At 41.6% G+C, this 20,836-nt stretch overlaps 1 protein-coding gene across 15 annotated transcripts in view; it reads right to left on the bottom strand.

The window, feature by feature from the left end:
- PARD3 (par-3 family cell polarity regulator) overlaps positions 1-20,836 on the bottom strand; it is a 527,506-nt gene that overhangs the window by 125,966 nt on the left and 380,704 nt on the right. For 10 of the 15 annotated variants that reach the window (XM_075827466.1, XM_075827455.1, XM_075827459.1 and 7 more), the window contains one exon: positions 15,582-15,698. The exons of the other annotated variants lie outside the window; for them this stretch is intronic. In XM_075827466.1, coding sequence (XP_075683581.1) covers positions 15,582-15,698 — 117 coding nt within the window. The remainder of the gene's footprint in view (positions 1-15,581; positions 15,699-20,836) is intronic. 15 annotated transcript variants of the gene reach the window in all.

The raw sequence follows: 20,836 nt of genomic DNA, 5'->3' as shown, positions 1-20,836 counted from the left end.
CCGACGACCTGTCACTTACGCGTCGTCGTTTGACAGCTGTCAAACGACGACGCGTAAAATGACTGCCTCGGCAAAGAAGTGCAGGACACTTCTTTGAAACGTAATTTGAGCCGTTCTTCATTGAATTCAATGAAGAACAGCTCAAGATTACGGGCGTCAATGACGCCTCACAAAATGCGAGGAGGAGCAATTACGTCTGAAACGAGGCAGCTGTTTTCTCCTGAAAACAGTCTGTAATTTCAGACGTAAAAGCCACTTATCGTGTGCACATACCCTAATGGTTTAGCTTTCTCCCAAAAATCAAGATTTTATCCATGTCTGCTTTATGCAGAGAAAGTCATGAGTATCACAGGGAAATTCTGTCTAGAAATCTATAGAGTTGAACGTACATTGCACTATAGCGGGAGTCGATGTATTTCTCTGGACTGCAAGATGTTGCATAACCAAAGACGCCCCATCTCCATCCTTTGTACCTGTAGCCTAACAGTTTCACGAAACCAAAGCAAAATTGGGGCACTGGGTCAATACAGTACAGGAACAATGCGGGAAGAATTTTTTTCCCTGTGCAGGTCAGGTTGTATGGAAATCTTTCAAGGAATGATTTACTGTCCCCTGAAGTTATCCGGAGCGGTGTGGAGGCTTTGGACACATTTTTCCATCATGTATTTGTGACAGAAGAAATGAGCAGGAGAGGTGGTTTCTTCGGCTCTTGCTAAGCCGCTGTTCCAGATACACTACTTATTGTAAGCTATGCATTTTAAATGCACACATATGCCTTCAAAAGAAAGTTGAGAAATGTCAAGCCTGACGGATAGTGATTACACAATATACACAGGTGCCAGTCTGATGGACCATTACAGCGTGCTGCAGGGCTGCTGCCTCTCCAGAAGGCCCTGACAATTAGGCGAGCCGCTGAGGAAGCCGGTTCACATATTCAGCGCGCCACTCCAACGAGACCAGATTTTGACAGCCTTCTCTCTGCACTTCCACATTTCACTGCACATTTCAATCCACCGCAAACCTATAAGAAAACATTTACATTGGAGGGAGGGGGGGGGTAAAGAAAAGATCCGATTCAGTAGCAATAAGAACCGCAAACCTAGAAAATATTATATTTTCATCAAACTAAATTGTGGTGACAAGTATAGGAAAAACAACTCCATGCTTCACATCTCTTTATTTATACAATAACATAATCGACCGCATTGGGTTCATCTGGGGGGTCTGGACTGTTCTTGTTTCACTCCCATCTGATCTTTGGGAGACATTATAATAGCTTTGAAATGATAATGTGCGGAAATTTTTGCAAATTCATGATTAAATCATGAGAGAGAGGAGATAGATGAAACCTTCCTGGGTTGCAGGTTGCTGTGATACTATGACCACCCACATATATCAAGAATGTATTCACCCTAAAGCCAAATGCACATGATGCTTATTAATTACATGCAGCAAATACGCAGAGTAATCCAAGTCATCTAATTTACAAGTTGCAAAAGTTTTTGGCGCGTAAATGGACCTGCGATGCGTATTTTAAATTCCGCAGCATGTAAATTTAATCTCTTAACTATCTGACAAGTATATAAAAGAGCATCATAATCCGCTGCATAAAACCCGGCACCTAATTATGCATCAAAATGTAAGAAACGCACCTAAAAACGCACCATTAAGTGCGGGCATTATCTGCGGAATTGCCTGCATTTACAGTGTATGCGGTTTCTGCACCAAATCACGCAATGTGTGTATGGAGCCTAATAGGGGTATTATGGTTTCAGCAAATAAAGCTTATTCATTGTATAATGAAACATGAAACTATTTTCCAATATACTTTCTATACTAATTCCTCACTGTTTTCAAGATCTCTGCTTGCAGTCATTCACTAGGAACTTTCTTTACTATACTTCCAGAAGATAAAATTGTGTCCATAGTCATGTGATGAACACACAGGTGCTGGGATCATTAGTAGACAGCTCTGATACACATACTGTAACTGTCACGAGCCGTGCACCTGTGTGTCATCACATGACCAGGATGGATTACTATACATTGGAGGTATACAATGAAGGTTCCTAACAAGTGACTGCAAGTCGAGATTTTGACACACAAAATATATTGGAAATTTGAATAACTTTTCATTGTACAAAGAATAATCTTTATTTTCTGAAACCGTAATAACCCTCCAGTTTATATTCAGATTGACCATTATCAAGAATCTGACTTCGGACATAGATACCATAAACAACAACTCTGCTGCTGGAGAAGGATCCTCATCTCAGGTTGATTATCCCACTTACTTATTGGTGGTGTGAACTAGGGCTGGGCGATATGGCCTAAAAATAAAATCTCAATTTCTTTTCACTCAGACATTTCACAATTTTCTTGTTTTTTGCTAAACAAACTAAAAAAATACCAAGAGACAATTCTTTACTATAAGGGCATTAGATGCACATACATTCCATACGATATACTGAGGTGCTGCGTGTGGTTACACTCACTTGTTAAGGGGACAATTCTGATTATCAAAATGTATTATGGAATAACTGTCCCTGCAATTCCCTTATGGTAAAGAATTGTCTGTTGATATCTCTTTTTAGATCAGGGAATTGCATGCATAGCAATTCCTTAGTTACATTCCTTTTACGAAGTAGGCTAAAAAAAAGTCACTGCTCTCTGTATAGGAGATGGTCTCGCTCCTCAGTAAACATTAGACCGCCTCTGTCTCGTGTGTGTGGGATCTTTCCTTCATATTTATCTGGCTGCATATCTTCTCCATTCGCCTCTTCCTCCTGAGCGCCCACAAGATCCAGTGTGTCCCCGGGTTTCTTATCCTCTGGGGCTTCCCCTTGGTACATGGGGGCAGGGCCCGGGAGCAACAGGTGTGCTGTGAGGTAAGGCGGCCCCGGCAGGTATACGGAAGAGGGTGAAGATATCGAGGAAAGTGTTGAGGAGGTAATGCTAAATAGGTCGGGGGTCCGGAGAGAGCCTGCTGGTGCTGGACTCACTGTGTCTCCAATGGCTTCTTCCTATAGCGCCCTCTCCCGCCATGATGAGAAGCCGCTGCCGTAAGGACGGGGCTAATCTCGATTTCACAATTCTGATCAAAATCTAAATTGCATGAACCTACTGGAGCTCTACATCTCTACAGGTACCATTAAAGGGAACCGGTCACCTGCCCAAAAAACTGAAGCTGCCAACGTCTTACAGAGTCTAGCACCTTTTATTTTTTCTTCTTGCCCCCAAAGTTCCTGAGTAATTGATGTTAGTTTTGGGGCCCAACATGCAAATCAGGCCTTAGACTGTCAAGTGGGCGTATAACACTGCTTACATGGCAAGGTAGAGTCAACCTTGCCTCCCTGATGCTGTCCAACCAGAGCGGCTCGTGTACTCACTGCCGCCCGTGCTGATGATCGCAGGTGCTACTTTGTAATAATATGTGAAATGTTTTATTACAAATCTATCGGTTAAATAATTGGTGCAATGGCTTCAGAAACTGCAAACAAACTGAATAAAAAATGTGTACGGTTTGGCAATTAAATTGGCAGCCATTTCTTTTTTTATCTCTTGGGTACAAAAAAATTAACTCATAACCTCTCTGATGAACAATTTCACATAAAATCAATCACCATTAGGTTCTGAAATACCCAGAAGAGGTAAATAAATTACTGAAAACTAAAGTCCTTCAATTTGCCAAAGGGCAAGTTCACAACGTCTTCAGAAAGTGCTAATACGTACAATGTGCAGTTCCATGTGTCATCCTTCTACAGGCAACATCTGCAGCATATATATATTTTATTACCGGGATTTTATAGTCACTTTCAATAAGGAAAAAACCGTTTGCGGACTGATCTAATGTAGTAACAAAGAGGCCGAAAGTGCACGCAGGTCCTCCAAGATGGTGCCAGTGCAAAAAGGTCAGAAAGTGAAAAGCCGACATAATGGGGAAGACACGCCATCAGATAGAGGAATATTACCTTCAGAATTAGCACAGCTATAAAACTGGAAATGGAGTTTTAATCTTGTAGATCGGACACAGCGCTGCCGCCATTTATCACCGAGATCATCACATAACATGTTTAACAGTGAATAGTGGCATAAACAAATATATTATTGTGACAGGGCGTTATGAATACATATAAGCCAACTAAAGACATAAATTCATTGTCTGCTGAACGATCTTAGGGTCTACATTCACAATGTCCAGCCCTCCATTCCGCATGGCCAAATTACAAAGTTAATTCTGTGTAGTCGTAAGAGAGAAGTGTCAGACACCACTGGTGCCGCTCATTTTCATTAAACAATAATAATAATTTTTAAAAATGGAAATTAATCCAATTTATTTTGTCCTCAACATGGGCCATTGGGGTAGGGTCTTGAAGCTTCCATACAAATCAAATTTCTCAGAGGATTCAGATGGAAAATAGCTAATGCTAAACCTCATATACACAGCGTGCCTAGGTGGAGCCATGTGTACGGACCCTATATGGCAGAACATGGAGTACCTACATATAACAAACCCGTAAAACATGGTGCCTTCGAGAAGCACATTATTCTCACTACAGGTTACTACTTTTCTATAATACAGCATGCTTTGGTACACGCAATCATTTTATTTTCTTACGGATACTGTAGAGTATGGGCTCATAGACGTCTATGGGCGCGTACTGAAGATCCGTACAACACTTGACAGTCATTACTACTGCTGAGTATTATGTTCTCACATTTCCAGCTTGCTTCCATGTACAGTCTGGCAGGTTACCTGGCTTCATCTATAGCTGGCCATAGTTTACACATCTTTGGGACATAAATCACTTTTGCAAAATCCCCTGGAAACAATCTGATTGATGGTAAAATAGAGTTGTGCAATATGTCAGCGCTTTCTAGATAAATCATAATAATAGATGTACTAATAGTATTTACAGAACCATAATCCCAATTTCCATACATGAGAAGTTGCAGGCTGTGCATGACAGGACATGGTACAATTTATAGAAGATTGAAACACGAGAGTCATGATGTAAAGCTTCAGGTTAGATTAGGTTTGTAGGTTTCTAATACTCCTAGCCTCACAATTTCTAATTAAGCATCTCCATTATATCCTGTACATATTAGTGCAATGCTTCTTTTAACAATATTTCAACAGTAGTTTGAACGGGGTACATTTATAAAAGTTTTTGTACCGATTGTGATTGTTTTTATGTTGATTTCTCCTTTCATATATATTATGTGCCGGTTTCCATTGGAAACAGACTGCGGTTTAGTACCACTTTGCTGTCAGACACGTGACCTAACGGGTTAGCTCTATGTATCCGTCACAACCCAGCGGAATTCTGGAATTAGCATGACATGAAAGAAGAAAACACCAAGTACTATAAATCCAGTATGAGAAAATAAGTGCAAAGTAGTTACTTGACATTTTATGTAAAAATAAACGTAAAACTGCTGGTCAAAAGTGAAGACTTAAAGGGAACCGGTCACCAGCATTTCACCTATTAAACCAGCAATACCTGGTGGTAGTGGGTGAAAAATCATTTTTATGTAACCTATAATTATCTTCAAAGTAGACTCTGTACCTTTAGTATTCTGTTTTTTTAGTGTTCCTGTGAGAATAAAATAGTCATATCTTCATTCCGCAAGTCTTTCTGAGTTAACCCCGCCTCCTTACTTTTGATTGACAGCTCCCCACCAGCACACATGAAATCCCGCGCTTGCGCATCGACGTCCTGTTCTGGTGCAAGCGTACAAAGGCACACCATAGCGGCGCACGCGCAGTAATTAGATTTGAGGCCTGGACGACGCAGGGAAGGGTGTAGGACCATACATGACAGGAGCATGCTCGCTATCTCAGAAGAGATTTCGACATTCAGGGCAGGCCAGGTTCGGTGGTGGGCGGGCATAAGAAGAGGAATGAACAAGACTGCCATATAATTACCATAAGAGGCGCAGGATGTTTGCATACCGTTATTTACAGTCGGAGAAGTTTAGAATAGGGGATAATGGGAATGAACTTTTGACAGCAGTGGCCAGCGAGGGGTGAGTAGAGATCAATAGGTGAAATGCTGGTGACATCCTCATCAATTATACTAACATTCGGCATCTAGTGGAAGTGCAGGGGTATTTTATACCACGTTCCAATGCCCCGGAAAAAATCAGCACAGAATTTTGTCCGCGACAGAAAAAAAATCATCCACATGCTCATTATTCTACACGGAAAAGCTGTGGATTAGCCCTATTAAATGATAATGGAGCTAATTATCCTGCATTTCTGGCTTTTCCATACAGCAGGAAAAAAAAGGTATATAAAACGTATACCAGCCTGAAGGAGGCCGAAAAGGACACTGTTTTGGCCTCGGTTGCGTGAATGGGGGACTATTGACACGTTTGACGTATGCGCCGGGAGCTTTTCTTGCGCAAATAGCCAACGGACACTGCAAACGCAGTGTAAAAGCTTGCAAAAACGGTGATGGAATTGACAATTAAACCAGGACATGTCACTAGGGTAAAGGCCCTTTATACCGGCCAATGATCGGGCAAACGAGCACTCAAAAAACGCTCGTTCCCGATAATTGCCCTGTATAAAAAGGACAACAATCAGCAGATGATCAAGCAAACGCTCGTTTATCTGCTGATCGTATTGTTTTAAATGTGAAAAATATTATCATTGTCGGCAGCACATCTCCCTGTGTAAACAGGGAGACGCGCTGCTGACATGACACAAATGTATGGTGACGAGCGCTCGAAGTAACGACCACTCATCCCCATACTAGCTCCTTGTGAAAGGAGCAAACGAGCTTTCTCATTGATCGGCGCTCGTTCCACGGGCCAAAATGGACAGGTACAAAAGTACCTAAAATTGAGTCATTCTTGGCAAATCTTAGCGCTCATAGACATTTGATTGTTTATGGGATCTACTAATCCAATGTCTTGTCTGTAGACCCTGCTATTTGCAGTGGCTCTTGATAACAAATAGACTTCTCCTGAGAAAAATTCTTGCATAGGTAGGATTTTTCCAGGAAGGTGTTGCACAATCCCTCAACCTCACAGAATTTGGTAGAGAACAGGCACAAAAAAAAAGTTCCAGCTCAGTGTTTATGTTCCTTTCGGTATTCAGACAGCATTGGATTTCATAACAAGGAAACTAAAAAGTTTCCGACCGTTTGTGGGGTCTCTGAAAACTATTACATTACCTCCTCTATTGAACATATGAGAAATAAAGCGTTAAAATAATGTTGAGGTAAAAAAAAAAAATCAAACATTTGCTTTCCGGTACAAAAATATTATGGCCTTATGTGAAACTTTATAAATACACTAAAAATACACTAAAAAAAAAAAAAAAAGTGTCCTGCTGTTCAACTCTCCTGTAGCTGATGGTTTAAGCGTTCCAGATGGCTGCGGCAGAAAGATGACACCTTTGTATTCTCTGCCGGTGACCTGCGGGTCGTCAAGTGTCTCACTTTTTTTATTTTTTTAAAGAGCTGAAAGAAAGGAGCATCTTAAACCCTGAAAACTTTCATTTATACGGGGACTAATTATTAGTGCATGTTGATTTTATCCGTCTGAAAACAGGAAAACGTTCCAAAAAAATGTCTCAGCCCTGTAGTGTATTCAAAAAAAGTCTGTAACCGTATGATGTATATGTAAAATACTAGAATTACTAGAACCAGTCCAAAACGGAAGTACTTTCTTGCTCACAAAACAGCAGTTGACATTTCTGCCATTTTTTATACACAGTAGACCCTGAATACAGTAATTTTACCCATTACATCTTATTTTTTCAAATTCATTTTCTAAAAGACTTGCGCTTACATTTAAAGGGATGGACTGACTTGGAAAACCAATTAATAGGTGGATGTTCCCTGTTCGGAACCTTCCACCAATAATCGATTGTTTGTGCAGCACATAGATAGCACCTCTTGATTTAAATGGGCATCGTGTAATGTGTAATTTCCCCTGTAGTGGCGCTGCAGGGAACGTTAACACTTGTAGCTAAATTCTCCCACAGATTCCATTTGATCGCTGGGGCACCTTGTGATCATCTTATTTTCTGGGGACTCGTGAGAAAACGATATAGCAAAAAGCAATCAAAACTCTTTAAAGGGAACCGGTCACCAATTTCACCTATTAAACCAGCAATACCTGGTGGTAGTGGGTGAAAAATAATTTGTATGTAACCTATAATTATCTTCTAAGTAATCTTTGTACCTTAGTATTCCGTTTTTAGTGTTCCAGCGCCGTATGCTAATGAGCAGGAGTCATATCTTCATTCCTCAAGCCTTTCCGAGTTAACCCCGCCTCCTTACTTTTGATTGACACATGCACGCTATCTCAGACAAGATTTCGGCATTCAGGGTGGACTAGTTTTCGGCAGGGGAAGGCATAAGAAGAGGAACCAACGAGACTGACTATTACCATAAAAGGCACAAAATGTTTGGAGACCGTTATTTACGGTCGGAGGAGTTGTTTAGGAGAGGGGATAATGGCAATGAACTTTTGACAGCAGCGGTAAGCGAGGGGTGACTAGAGTTCAATAGGTGTAATGCTGGTGACGGGTTCCCTTTAATATTATCCACTCTAATAGGAGCCTGTGAAGTAGCCATTGTCGCAAATTTGCGCCAAAAACACATTAAGACTGGATTCACACTGTTTTTATTGCGATTTTAACGTGTGTTTTTTTTTTTTTTTTAGAGACATGGGAGTTTATTTAACAAAATCAAAAAATGTGTGTTTAAACCGCAACAAAAACGCAGTGTGAACCCAGCTTAACTGAGCCGGTCATCCACAAGCGCAGAATTTTTTCTGGCAGAAAAATAAATCACAAAACCCGATTGGATGAAAAAATGACAAGTATTAATTCAGTCAACTTTAAGTAAAAGCCTGAATCTTATTAGTAGAAGCATGATCCGCACACCAGGATTTGGCAGACGGCCCTTCTTGTTGTGACCAATAAAAAATTGTTATCTGAAAACGTTACTTTCTCTAATAATACACAAAAAATCCAACCTTAAAAAAGTAAAAAATAAATAAAAGAAATCTAAAAGATATAAATATGAAACAGATGCAATAATAAGGTTAAATTCCTCCCTGCTGTCAGTAAACCCACATTAGCAGTCTCTTTTCAGCTTGACACAAATTAATGATTTTAATTCTAGACACTTGTCACAGTGCTCACTAGCCTTTCTTCTAATTAAAATGGATGAAGCTCCGTGATCAAGAAACGGCACAGTTCATTTTTTTCCAGCACTGCTTGTTACATTTCTATTCATTAGAGAACAGCTCCTAGCGCCCATGGAGCAGGACAGAACGAGGAAACGTGCAGTGCCAGCTGACATATGGGGAAAGCCGGCTTCCCCCAGGGGTGTTGTACAATTGAGGCCCCTGGGAATGTTCAGTGCTAGATCATTTTAATTACTGCATCGTACAAATGGATTCATTACAACACACTGTGATTAGGAATTGGCCTCTTCTCTTTCAGCGCCAGAGGCCAGGAAGACATTTCACAGCAATGCGCAACACACCCCTTTAATAACTACGTCTCACATTATTACTGAATGGAAATAACAATAGACTGTCACAGTGCAAATGGAACGAGACAACCATTTGCGCTTTTTACAGGTTAAGAGATATTTTACTGTACAGCTGGGAGCAGCGTTAAGCATGTAAATGTCTAGATGTGGGTACCCCTTATACCTTCATTCCTATGTAATCTCTGTCTGTAGATGTAAAAATACAAACCACTTTGCCCATAATGCAATACTGACTACTATGTAGCACAATATAGAAAGAAAAACCTCCAGCTCACCTTTATTGTGATTTTGCTTCAGATAAACCCGCAGGGATCCTCGTGTCGGCACACGAAAAATGGACAACAGATAGGGAAAAAGGTTGGATCCAGCGTGGGTGTATAAAATGGAAAAAATCGTTCCAAGTTTAATTCAATTAAAGTCTAAAAAATAGGACTTGGTTAAATTGTAGAATCCTATGGTATGAGGAGAAATATCATAAGTAGAGTGAGCCTACGCGTTTCAGACGCTTCTTGTGTCCTTACTCATGGCTAATGTAAATACTATGTAGCACATTCATACTACATTGGAACTGTACAACCGTTCCATTGTTTGAGTGTTTCTTAAGAGAGAAAAAAACTTTAAAAGAGTTGTCATGTTTAGAAAACCCATTTTCATATACCCGATTAGGGACTTCTGAGTTACTAGAGAAGGATAAAATAGCTCTGGAGGACCTGTCCCATCCTGCATTACACAGACATCCCATTTATTTGAATAGACACTGTGTAATGCCCAATTTCCCCTCTGGTAGCGCTGCAGGGAAATTAAACAGTTACTGCCAGCTTTCCCCCCAGATAACAGCCGGTCACTCGGGGTCTCAACAGAAAGACACTTTGTGATCTGGTAATTGTCACGGGACCCTTCTAACAAATGTGGATTGACCAACGCAGACAACCCATTTAATATGGGAATTGTTCTTTAATTATGAATGTTCTGCTCCACACAAGTTTATATTACTAAGTATTAACAGTTATGCAGTTTCTTAAGTGTCATATGGGTCTCCCGTGGGTGCCTTATAGACTATACCTGACCTGACGAAGGGACCAGTATGGTCCTGAAACGCTTAGTCTGCACGAATAAAGAAAGAAAAATGTTATACATATTGCAATTGTTCTTACTTGCCTGGCGCCGTCCCCTAAAGACTGCATGATATTTTTCTCCGTTTTCCCCTGCATTCAATCTCATCCCCACGACAAATATTTATCCTTCCAGGGATCGCAGTAGGAGGCTGCCGGCATAGATTGCTACCATATAGATTCACGACCGCTGATTCCTCTGGTGTCATGCCTACTACCAGAGAATAGATCAACCGCGGAGTCTTGTGGTACGAGACGAAAGTTCTCAAGGTACAGACTGTACATTAAACGACATCACCTCTGAGGACCGCCACTGTCTCCCTATTTTCCTCACTTTCTTGTACCCACTAATCCTAAGGTGTGGATCTCCGGGAACTTACACTCCTTAAAGAGTTCTAACAAGTTAATTAAAGTTAATAAAATGAGCAGATAAGACATTAAGTGACCACATCAAACTTACTTGATGAATATTGGGCGGTAAAAAGAAAACTAACCGGAGATCAAATTGCTAATACGTCTTAATGTTGCACTTAAAAATGGACAGAGAGCACACACAATAACTTTGTCGACACTCGCCTGCAACTTTTACAAGTGCCGATACTTTCTACAAATGTTTATTGGAGCTTCCTCTGGGAGATTACATACAGCTCCGCTCAGTGCAATTATATCCAGTACATAGCCTGGCACTCATGCCCGCTGTGCTCGAAGGACAGAAAAGTATATCTCCTCATGATAAACCTATGGTTAGGAAGTGCGGCAGAACCTGGAGTAATGTATCCCAGTGAAACCAACTGAATGGCCGGGCACCGTGGGAAGATATCAAGAATAGTGTAAGGTTGCCTAAAATAAAACAAACCCTAAGCAAAGCTGGGGCTACACAGCAATACTTGGCCGTGCGGATAAAATCGTAGGAACACGGTGAGCGCTATGAGACGTCAATGTTTTCCTACGGGAGACAAGGTCACAAAAAGTCTGATTGGACATGGTTCCTTGCAAGCAAATTTCCAATCTGGAAACATTGTTGTCATGTTGCAGTCGTGTTAAATCCACAATTCCATCAGGAGTCTCGTGCCCAATTGTCGCTGAAGTAGAGAATCACATAAATAACAATTTCATTGATATTTTATCAGAATTGTTTCTTTTATTTGCAGAACAATTCTCAGATATGAGAAAAGATGTTGAGAATTTCCAATTCCTACCACTCGTCCTGCAGATCTGTCCGAAAATATTACTATTTTTTAATTTGTGAATTTCTCCATTGTAATGGGTCTCTATCCTTCTCTACAGAAAAGATCACGGTGCGGAGTCCTCTTTTGGATATCAGCGGTTGTCCCAGTCCCCACACCTCAAGAATGGTCATCCTCTGACACGGGTAAGTGACCGAACAGAATACAGTAAATAGGTTCTCTCATAATTATTAGGGCATATGGACGTCATAGGGATCCAGCAGTAGGGATTCCCTTCTAGAAGGCAACACAGAATTGCTAACAAAGAGCAAAACCAGCGCGTCCACGTATTACATAGTGGGACAATTGTGTGGTAACTGCACGGCCAGCAATAACAGCTGGTCGCTGGGGTTTTCTGAAGCTGGACCTTTGCTGGGTTTCAATCTGAAAATGGCCTGTCTCGATGAGACAACACCTATAAAAGTGGAGAACTCCTTTAAGAATGTTTAAAGTTCTGAGAATAACAGTGACGGATCTCTGCGGAAAGTCTCACTGCCTTTAAATAATAAATATGGATATATGAAAAATCCCATTAATTCAATCAATGATATCCAGCACTATCATTAATATGTGGCGGTCTTCAATCAATACAAGATAATCGAGTAAGCAGAACCTACTTGTAAGCATATTATTAATATTACAAGGATGAGGTTGGGGTATGGTGTTTTCGATCTAAAATTTGTAGCCTTAATTGATTTTCATTTTAATGGACCATTTGCTTTCTCTCCAGCCCCCACAGGATTTTTGTTTGATGCTGCCGCACACAGTAAATTCATTATTGCCAACCCATTTCCCAGAAGTATTACATCATTAAAGAAATAAGGCTTGGCGGAGAAGGAAAATATGCATTAAATGGACAATCCTAAATGAACTTTGGAATAGCGGGAACTAAGTTATCCATGGACAATAGATGGTGGTTTTCTTTGCACGATGCAAATGAAGCAATAAGACAGAGCCGTCTACAAGCGGGAACACAGAATGGCTCTTTTCTGCGCAATTAAAATCAAATTAAATATAACTTTACTTTGGCGACTATACACACCGGACATGGCACAAGGCTCGCTTGGCTAATTGAGCAGGAATACCAGTGGGCTTATTAACACGTCCTGATTTCAATGCGCTTCAGCCTCACTTGGCAGGGACGGTGTTAATACAAAGCCGGTTTACAGTGCTGCTTCATTGTAATCTGCATGGAATTATTTATGGCAGTGAGGGCTGAGGTTTGCCATCAGGATGCCAATCTACTTGCTTTCAAGATCAGAGATCCTCTCGACAGCCTAGAACCATAACGTGCAAAGGAATAGTAAGAATCTAAGAAAAATATCACTGCTGCCTCCACATACAGCAAGTGACTCATAAAAAAATTCCTACAAAACGTCTGCATTCAACTAGTGCGAAATGCGCCAGTAATCCTATTATATGGGCTCATATATGGAATTCCATAAGAGGAGTCCGCATCACATCACACTCTACTCCATGCCATTTACAGGATGTAATACTTCTCAATTCTGTAAAAAAGTATCAGTCGCCCCATAAAACTTGAAGTGAAGTTTCTAAAATACCAAATAAGGATTTGCTCTAAAAATAGTGGGTGCACCAGACTCCACAGTCTTTCTTCATCTAGTGCCTACATTATAAGAATTCCTACTTTTCCTATGGTGAAGGAAGCGCAACTAATTAAAAATAAAATAGAAACCAAAGAACGACTAATAATGCAATAACTACATGTGTGGTCCCCTAATAGTTTTAAGGAGAACCTGTCCGCTCTCCTGAGATGTCTGTTTTAGTAAATGATTGTATTCCCCATAAAATAACAATTCTGGAACATGATTTCTTAGGCTATGTTCACACTGAGTCTTTTGCAGGCGGAATTTCTCCATTGAGCGCCGCGGGCATAAAACGCCGCGAAATACGCCTTCTCTGCCTCCTATTGATGTCAATGGGAGGTCAGAGGCGTAAACGCCCAAAGATAGGGCATGTCGCTTCTTTTTCCCGCGAGGCAGTTTTACCGCTCGCGGGAGAAAACCGCCCCCTGCCTCCCATTGAAATCAATGGGAGGCATTTTAGGGCCGTTTTTGACGAGTTTTGCGGCGCGGTTTCCGCGTCAAAAAACTCTGTGTGAACCCAGCCTTAGAAATGTATTGTGCTGTTCCTCTGTTATTCCTCCTAGAAACATATGAATAAATTGACAACTGGATGTTACCATTCCGCTTGTCATAGAGGAGTGTCCCTACACAGTCTCACTGTCAGCACTGATTGGACAGTATCAGTCTAGGGACACAGTGTAGGGACACTCCGCCCCCCCCCCAACTGGTAACACCCAGTTGTCAATTTATTTAAAATTTCTAGGAGGAATAACAGAGGAACGGCACAACATACGAGTTCCAAGAAAAGATGCTCTAGAATTCTTATTTCATGGGGAATACAATTATTTACTAAAACAGACATGTCAGGAGAGGTGACAGGTCCCCTTTAATCATTACACAGTGGTACCCTTACTGTACATTTCTTTGCAATCTCGCCGCACTTGCTATCCAATGTCTCCCCATTTCCACTAGACACTCAGATTAACTACCACTGTCCAAAATCCAGTTATAGATCAATAATCTTCCAATTCAATTTGCCCTGGTACAGGCAGGTCGGATGCCTTCAGCATGCCCACTCCAGTTTCTAGGATGATGCACCCACCCTTGTGCCCCAGTTCAGTGTTGTCATAGGGACATAGGGGAAGATTCATGAAAAATGACAAATGGAAAAACTGTTTTGCTGCCCATAGAAAACAATCACAGTGCAGCTTTCTTTTCTCATAGTGCTCTTGAAAAAGGAAATCTGCGCCGAATGCTGCGATTGGTTGCTATGGGTAACGAAGAGAGTTCTCTATTTTCATGAATCTCCCCCATAGTGTGGATTCTAGTCATCATCTACATCAATGCCCACACTGTTAAGGCATTTTAGCATTCAATTCTCTTCTGTATTTTTGCTAAATAAAATGTTTGGATCCCAGCAAGGAGGGAAAACTTTCCCTCCTCCTCTGCTAAGGAATATTGTCGTCTTTGATACACCATTTAAAAAAGATTATCCATGCACGCGTCCAATTGTCCAAAAGTAGTTAGTGGATACCCAAGAGATATCTGCTAGCCTTTAAAGGGGACAAACATAGAAAATAAAAAAAAAAAATGTAAAAAAAGTTTGCAAAAATATTACTGTTTTTTTTATACAAGCAATAATTCCAGTAACATGAGGACGCCAAAAGTGACTGATACAAACTGCACCATGCTTTGCCAAAAGCCAGAATTTTCACCATAACAAAATGATATGCCGTGTCTCATAAGAAAAGAATCTGGCTGCATGTATTCTTTCTAATACACATAGAATTAGAATAATGCACACAATGACATGGTGGGGCTCTACACTTCCATCTGCTGTTCACAAGCGGTACTGCAGTCTACCAGCTGCTATGTTTTCTGCCACTAACCCTGAATGCACTGAACATCTCTTACATACCATGCACTGCACTAACTAGACTAGTAAATGGGACAAAAAACACAAATAGTTAAAAAATACACAATTACGGGAAAAAACAAGTCTGAAGCAAACAAGGTGATATTTTAAAAGTCGTGTATGGTGAATTTATAAAGGTTATGTCAATAGCTTTCAATGTGACAAGGCGGGCATGCTGCCTGGTTAGAGAAGATGCTAATTAAGCAGCGGTGGAAGTCTACCTCTCCTGTTCTTGCCTCATTCGCATCCTGTCATCTTCTGAAGGGTGGGCTTCTTGCATTTTCATTTTCCATGATCCCCTGTGTTCAATCTTGTCATCTTTTCGATGTTTGCCAAACCTGTCAAGAACAAGCGGAATTCTAACACTGGTCTGCGGAATGAGAAAGTGGCAACAAGTGTCTGTTGAGCAAGTTCTCTGCTTACTGCCAACCTATGCATTGCTGCTTGATACCAATTCCTCTCTACAGCCTCACTGTTATCTATGGGGATCATCCCTACCGCAATGTAATCAGCAGACTCTGGCAAGCGGAACATGTTTGCCTGGCACCTCACAAATGCCCTTCAACCCCTACCTAGCCCAATGCCGCCCCCTTGGCTTGGTTGCGCACTCCGACGTCACTGGTTTCTTTAGGGCCAGGTAACGCACATCTCTTGTGAGAGATTTACCTAAAGAAACCAGTGAAGTTGGCACAAGGCAAAGGGGTGGGAATTAGATGCCAGTCTCATGTACACAGTGCAATTCTATGAACGGTGGCTATTGCCCCTAATACATGTCCACTCGTTCTTCATAAGCCATGTAAGCTTTGCAAGGAACAAGAGAGCGTGTCTCATAGATGGTAATAGGATTTTCATGTTGCATGGCACCTCGTGTGTTAGATGCTCCTCGGCAACAGACAGGGAGATGCCAGGTCACCATACACTGTGGCAGATTGCAGCTTGTTGCCAAGGAGCATTTTACAGTTTATTAAATGCATCCGCCGATATCTCCGCAAACCTGAACCGCTGCAGAATTGCATTATGAACAGTTCACGGACATATCCCGATTACACAAATCTCACCAACACAAATGGGAGGATTTCAATGACGGTAAAGGACGGAAGTAGCAAGGAGATCAAAATCCTCACATTTGCCCTTCGAGTAAAATCGGGTAGCAGAATGTATTCTGTGTCTATGTCCAAATGCCTATTAGCAGCCTGCACTCAGCTTGCAGAATACAGCTGCTGTACAGGAGACTTGTATTCTCCTGGGAAGGAAACCTCTAGGAATCTGCATTCCAGCTGCTGCAGTACATTATTACATTTGCTGAAAAATTGAGAAACTTGAGTACGGGTATATATACGAGGGAACTGCTCACAATTCAATTCCCCAACACACAAAAGGTGAATCTAAACCTACAGCGCCCTTGTATCATCTTCCGACAGTGGAAGCCAAACCTTCGGTAGAATCAGAGACAACTCTTGAAGAGATCATCTGATATCAACAAGGAAATTAGGAATCAAGTCCTTAATATTGTCCAGTTCTGTCAACTTAAAAGACTATTTAAACTTATTTGGCTAATATTATAGCTCCCATAGAGTTCCTTATTGCATCTCTGCTCAGTTATGACACATGCACTACTGCACAAATATATAGACTTGCCATTCAGGACTCTAGGAAAGTTGGTTAACTGGTTATGGTTGTGATTGATTGTTACTGGATTTCCCAGACACTGATAAGCAGATAATAAAAAGTCAGTGTATATTTTTTGGGGGGTTCTTGATACAAGACCACAAGTCAATGCAAGGTCCTATATTACTGGAGGAACTAGACCCAGCAAGTTCCATGTAGACCTTACATATACATATTTGAAAAGTTGTGGGGGGAGGGGAGGCAGCAATTCTGCCACCTACTGGATGGTGGTTGTATTTCCACGACTGCTGATCACAAGGCAGCATAGTTTATGGCATAAAACAGGTTAAAGACTCTCTCTTTCCAAATGTGCTGAATATCAAGCACAACAAAACCAAATAAAATCCCAATTTAATCTGTTAAATGGGCTAAACTTGCTGCGTTACTGATGAGATCATTGTAGCCTGCCAAATTACCTACGGATTTCATTAGGATAGCAAGCTATTGAAGAAACATCCATTAGTTGATTAATGAAGAAAAACAAAAACTGATTAAGACATAAAAAGTCCCATAGTGTTAAATTGGTTATGAATGGAAGAAATGGAAAAAAGGCGAGCGTAATTTATTAGCTGGTCTGTGTATTTTATTGTAATTTCACAGCTGCTGTTTTAATAACCATAGAACATAAGAAAAATATGTGGACAGACTTGAGCAGCTAAAAGCCAGGAACGCTCACTAGCATCGCAGAGGAACATGTCAATACTGAGGGCTCCAGCAGAGAGGGGGTTAAACATCCGTCACTCACTGCAATGTAATTCAATAAAACGTCCCTGATGCAATTACATGAAATATGGATACCGCCAGACCCACAAGTAAATTTGTATCTCCGTCTGACGTCCCCCCACATATTTCATGTATCTGCCCCTTAATCTTCTGCCAGAGTGCGACCATCTCTTATTATCTTAAAAGGGACACGAACCTCAATTTTCCTCTCTCCATATTAGTGTACTTTATACAAGTCATGGAAATGCTTATTCTATCATTTAACATTACTGGGGGTGAAGGTGACTTCATTATTAACTATATGGCGCTACGTCCGCCCATCTTCTAATCTGCCACAACTGCTCAGTTTTACTCATCCTACTGATAATATTTAGCCTCTCCACTCGCTCTTCATCTCCAGGTGTCACTTCACTGGGTCTTAACACCATCCAGCGTCTGGACATAGTGTGTGAGGCACACACTACATCTGGACATCGCTGGCCCCTGAAACGGAACAGTGAGCAAGGAGGGCAAGAACAGAGGTGTCCTTCCTTACCTTTGCTCTAATCTTAACATATCCTGAGATGTGTGGCGCGAGATTACTAGATTTGGAAAAAAAAAAAAAAAATGATTTCACGATACTCTGTTACGAGATGTCAAGGCTAGAAGGGACTGTGACCATCCAGTGGTTGTGATGTAAATTGCAGCATTTCAAAGGATTTGCTAGCATGTCGTGATATTGTATTGAATTTGTTCCATGAAAATTGGAGTTCTTAACAAATTCAAGAAGAGGTAAGGGTGGATATATCTGTATATGAAGGAGTAGCTCAATAAGTAGTGCTACAAATATCCTGTGTAGTCCAGTCCTTATTGACAATTGGGGGTTACCATTCCCCTTGTCAAGAGGATGTGTCCCTACACAGACTGGACACAGCCCTATGACAATGGGAATGGTAACACCCAGTTAGGCCTCATGCACACGAACGTATTTTTTCCCTCCCGTAAATACTGGCGTAAATACGGGTCCTTGGTCACACGTATTCGACCCGTATTACACCAGTATTTAGGGACCCGTGCCCGTAAATACGGGTCCGGTGTCACCAGTATTCCACCCGTATTTACGGGCACGTTATCGCTGCAAAATTGCACTGCACTAATCGGCAGCCCCTTCTCTGTATCAGTGCAGGATAGAGAGAAGGGGCAGCGCTTTCCGAGGTAAAAGTAAAAGAAATTCATACTTACCCGGCCGCTGTCTTAGTGACGCGTCCCTCTTTCGACATCCAGCCCGACCTCCCTGGATGACGCGGCAGTCCATGTGACCGCTATAGCCTGTGATTGGCTGCAGCGGTCACATGGACTGAAACGTAATCCCGGGAGGCCGGACTGGAGGAAGAAGCAGGGGGTTCTGGGTAAGTATGAACTTCTATTTTTTTTTTTACACGTTGATTTATATTGTGATCGGAAGTCACTGTCCCTGGTGCTGAAAGAGTAACTGCCGATCAGTTAACTCTTTCAGCACCCTCGACAGTGACGATCCACTGATATCGCCTAGCAACACTCCCGTAATTACGGGTGCACACACGTAGTCACCCGTAATTACGGGAGCCCCATAGACTTCTATGGGCCTGCCCGTGCCGTAATTACGGCCTAAAATAGGATATGTTCTATATTTTTCAACGGCACGGGCACCTTCCCGTAAGCATACGGGGAGGTACCCGTGGCCAATTGAAGTTTATGGGCCCGTAATTACGGACGTTTTTACGTTCGTGTGCATGGGGCCTTGCTGTTTAACGAGAATTAAACTTGCTTGCACGGAAAAGTGGCATTTACTATAGACACGGTGTGGCAAGGTGGCTGTGGGGGAGGTGGGAGAACCAGGACCTATGGTCTACTTAATCCACCACGAATACAGACCTGGTAGAGTAGTACATTTAATAGAGATAACACTAATCCTACAAACAAAGTTAGAGTAACCCCTCCCCCCCGCCCCCTCGGGGGAATACAAAGTCCCCTGTCATCCTGCCCCTCGTATCCTCCTGATGCGGTATTATTATTTTTTTTAAATTACACCTAAATCAACAATCCTGCGTTTGTACTACCTGACAGGAGAGACTAAAAGAACAAGAACACGCACTGCAAACACTTCAAGACAATGCGAGTGACAGGGCCGCTCTCCACTACAGCATGGAGACTTGCGCTTATCCCAAGGGTATATGGCAGTGGATATTTTTGTTTTCTTCTGTCACATGTCTTGAAAGCTGCAACAGAGGAGAAGTCCTATATACTGGTCAGACTGTATAAACTGGGACTGAAACCGGACGCCCAATTATGAGTACTCGTAACTATAATTACTCAATCCCACATCCGTATTTAAGGTCTGTAAATCCGATCAGACAGTATACGCCACTTTATGCTGGGACAATAGAACGGTTGTACTGGCCCAGAGTAGATGAGGATGCTTTGGTGGGGCCAGGTTCTAAAGCAAAGGTCCAGCAGAAGACAACCCTATTTGCCATCACATGTCCTTAGGTCTTTTTATAACGTACTAGAGCTTATTGATGACATGTCCTGTGTGTGCAATAAAAACAAAGATAAAGATTACTAAAAGTTGATGTACACATGTTCTGTATAAATGGAGGGTGCGCCCACAGAATCATGTCCTCTCGTGGGCGCAAGACACCCCAGTCCAATCCTGGACAATAGTATTTAGGCATGGGATACACTGCGTGAGTGATATTATGGCAACATACTCTTTTCAGCATAGAAACTCAAAGCAGTATAAATGGGAAGCTTTACAGTCACCGCCATACATCATGACAATGGCCAAAGAGGGAGTTTGTTTTTTTGTACACATGCGCCTCAGCAGTCTCTGAATATTACATTCTGGCAAAAAAGCAAACCGTACAAAACTGAGCAGAGCATTAAAACGTAAAATAATACACACAGAGTGGATGATGATGTAGATACCTAAAGCAAATCTAAGAAGACATTTGGGAACAAAAACAGAGCTTTAAGTCAGAAAGGGGGACAGGTTAGAGGCAAAAAACCACCAACAGTTCACGTGGGGAGAAAAGACGTGACTAACTCCGCTCATATAGTGCTTAGA

The sequence above is a fragment of the Rhinoderma darwinii genome, chromosome 5, assembly GCF_050947455.1.
Source record: "Rhinoderma darwinii isolate aRhiDar2 chromosome 5, aRhiDar2.hap1, whole genome shotgun sequence".
NCBI classification, from domain to species: Eukaryota; Metazoa; Chordata; class Amphibia; order Anura; family Rhinodermatidae; genus Rhinoderma; species Rhinoderma darwinii.
Note: the sequence above shows the minus strand (reverse complement) of the source record. Positions and strands in the feature narration are given on the sequence as shown.